The sequence below is a fragment of the Solanum dulcamara genome, chromosome 4, assembly GCF_947179165.1.
Source record: "Solanum dulcamara chromosome 4, daSolDulc1.2, whole genome shotgun sequence".
Lineage (NCBI taxonomy): Eukaryota > Viridiplantae > Streptophyta > Magnoliopsida > Solanales > Solanaceae > Solanum > Solanum dulcamara.
Window position 1 is genome coordinate 11,164,239 of NC_077240.1, and position 2,640 is coordinate 11,166,878.

At 30.9% G+C, this 2,640-nt stretch overlaps 1 protein-coding gene across 1 annotated transcript; it reads left to right on the forward strand.

Moving 5' to 3' along the window:
- On the forward strand, window positions 1-1,768 carry LOC129884675 (acetylajmalan esterase-like). Its single transcript, XM_055958961.1, has 5 exons — window positions 1-350; window positions 427-633; window positions 728-867; window positions 963-1,236; window positions 1,380-1,768. Exons 1-5 carry the CDS (start codon window positions 71-73, stop codon window positions 1,595-1,597), a joined length of 1,119 nt encoding a protein of 372 aa, XP_055814936.1. The 5' UTR covers window positions 1-70; the 3' UTR covers window positions 1,598-1,768.
- Window positions 1,769-2,640: the final 872 nt, after the last annotated feature.

Genomic DNA, 2,640 nt, shown 5'->3' on the forward strand with positions numbered 1-2,640 from the left:
ACATTGTGGTTACTGCATGCATGTAGAATAGTGTGTAAAACACTGAATAGTTTTCTTTGGGATAGCAGCAATGATGAGACTGGTTGATGGCCTAGTTATTTTTTTGGTCATTTTAATGATGAAAATTGGGGATGCTCAACAAGTATTAAAGCTTCAAAATCCACGATTGATGAATTGCAGAATTGATAGAATTTATCAGTTTGGCGACTCAATATCGGATACCGGCAATTGCATCAGAGAGAGCCTTTGTGGATCTAATTCTTTGTGTATAAGACCTCCATATGGAATGAACTTTTACCAGAACGTAACCGGACGTTGTTCTAATGGCATGCTCATCATTGATTTCTTAGGTATGAATTGTTTACTTTGAATCCTCAACACTACTTTTATATATATGTTTGATGATTAATTTGTGTGATAATACAGCGTTGGAATGTGGTCTTCCTCTCCTTAATCCGTCCAAGGATCCAAATGCAGATTTTAGTCATGGTGCGAATTTTGCAGTAGCAGGGGCTACTGCTTTATCAGTCAAATCCTTAACGGAGAAGAACATTGCTATGTCTTTCACAAATAGTTCATTAAACGTGCAACTTCATTGGATGTCTTCTCATTTCAAATCCATTTCTTCCCCTGGTAATTAAGGAATTCATTAATTATTTTCTAGTTAAATACCTAAATTTAGTCTCTAAAGTAATTAACGAGGAGTTGAATTGATATGCTTTCTCAGAAAAATTGAACAAGTCACTTTTCCTAGTTGGAGAAATCGGAGGAAATGACTTCAATTATGGCTTAGCCCAAGGTAAATCCATGGAAGAGATGCGAAAAATGGTGCCAGATGTTGTTCAAACTATCATTCATGGTGTTAAAGTGAGGTTTTGATCTTAAATTTCCCACAACATCTCTGATCATATACGTTTTTATTTGTCTAAATTTGTTTCGTAATGATCAATTGTTATTTTCAGAGGGTGATTGGTTTTGGGGCTACTCGAATTATAGTTCCAGGTAATTTCCCAATTGGTTGTGTCGCGGCTATGTTGACGCAATTCAGAACCAACAAAATAACTGCCTACGATGAGTATCATTGCTTGAAAGACTTAAATAGCCTTGCAACATTCTTCAATCATCATCTGCAAAAAGCCATTCACGAGACGAAGAAAAAGTATCCAAACATTATACTGATTTATGGTGACTACTACAATGCCTATATGTCGCTTCTACGAAATGCAGTCTCTTTCGGTAAATATCATTCTCTCTATTTTTTATTATAAGTTCCTTTTTTTTCAATTTACTTGTCTTGTAAATTAAAGATTTTCAGTTTTCATAAATTAACTAATTCATTTACCTGTCGTTTTCAATTCTTGATTGAAATATATTTTCAGGATTTGATAAAAACTCATTTCAGAAAGCTTGTTGTGGAATAGGAGGAAAATATAATTATAACACAAGTAAAAAATGTGGTGCACCAGGAGTTGCAGTGTGTGTTGACCCTAGTACTCACATCAATTGGGATGGAGTTCATTTGACACAAGAAGCATACAAGTGGATAGCAAGATGGCTAATTGATGACATGTTACCTCAATTGAACTGTTACGATTAAGTTATTACTTTTAATTTCTATTAAAAATTTGATTGTACTTGAGTGAATTAAGGAGAAAAATCAATAAAAAAATTATGATGAGAGAGAAATGTTAATTTGTATAATTGAAAAAAATGGAAGATATGATAATCTATATATGTGGAATACACAAATTCGGAAATGGCCCCTACAAACTCGAATGAAACATTAGGCCGAGGGATAAATGTTTAAAACTATAGCTATAATACATAATTAATAGCTTGTTTGGATGGACTTATTTTTAAGCAACTTATAAGTTGGAAACTGCTTATAAGTTTTTTTAAAAAAAGTACATGCAGATCAACTTTTTTTTGACTTATAAGCTATTTTTAACTTATAAACTGCTTAAAATAAGTTCATCCAAATAAACCCAACTATTTATTGGGGCTTATTTTAAGCACAAAATGACTTTAAGTTGGCCAATCAAATATTCAAAAGAAATTGAAAACAGCTTATAAGCCAATCCAAGCGGCCTCTATGTAGTATATATTAGTTTATTCGCGTAATTTTTCCTAATTTAAAACGTGAACTTTGAAAACCTCAAACAAGTTACTCCCTCAGTTAATTTTACTTATCATATTTGAACTTGACACAATCAATAAAAAATAATAATTATATGATTATTTACCTTACTATCTCTATTAATTGATGTTTAGTATTAAGTCTTGAAAATTGATTTGAATAATAAGTAATTAATGCTAAGGGTGAAATATAGAAAAAAATAATTATATTTTTTAATATGTTAAAAGTGACAAGTAAAAGTGAAAATATATTTTCAGAATAGTTGACAATTAAAAGTGAATAAATGGAGTACATTTTTATCCTTTTTCTTTTATTTGTTTTTTTTTTTATGATTAGAAAAGAAAGGACCAAGTAGAAGTGAGATTCTGTTTTTGAAATAACTGTCAAGTAAAATAATTGGAGAGAGTATTATTTTTTATTTTTTGAGAATATTTTTTGCGGTTGGTTAGGAAAGAAGAGAAAACCCCTTTTGTGCGCTTTTAATTAATTTTTTTCGATCTGTT

Excerpts from the sequence above, each read along its gene's own strand:
- LOC129884675 (XM_055958961.1), top strand. The coding sequence starts at position 71 with ATGATGAGACTGGTTGATGGCCTAGTTATTTTTTTGGTCATTTTAATG. Across the intron at positions 351-426 it reads GCTCATCATTGATTTCTTAG|CGTTGGAATGTGGTCTTCCT; the intron begins GTATGAATTGTT and ends GTGATAATACAG. Across the intron at positions 868-962 it reads CTATCATTCATGGTGTTAAA|AGGGTGATTGGTTTTGGGGC; the intron begins GTGAGGTTTTGA and ends TGTTATTTTCAG.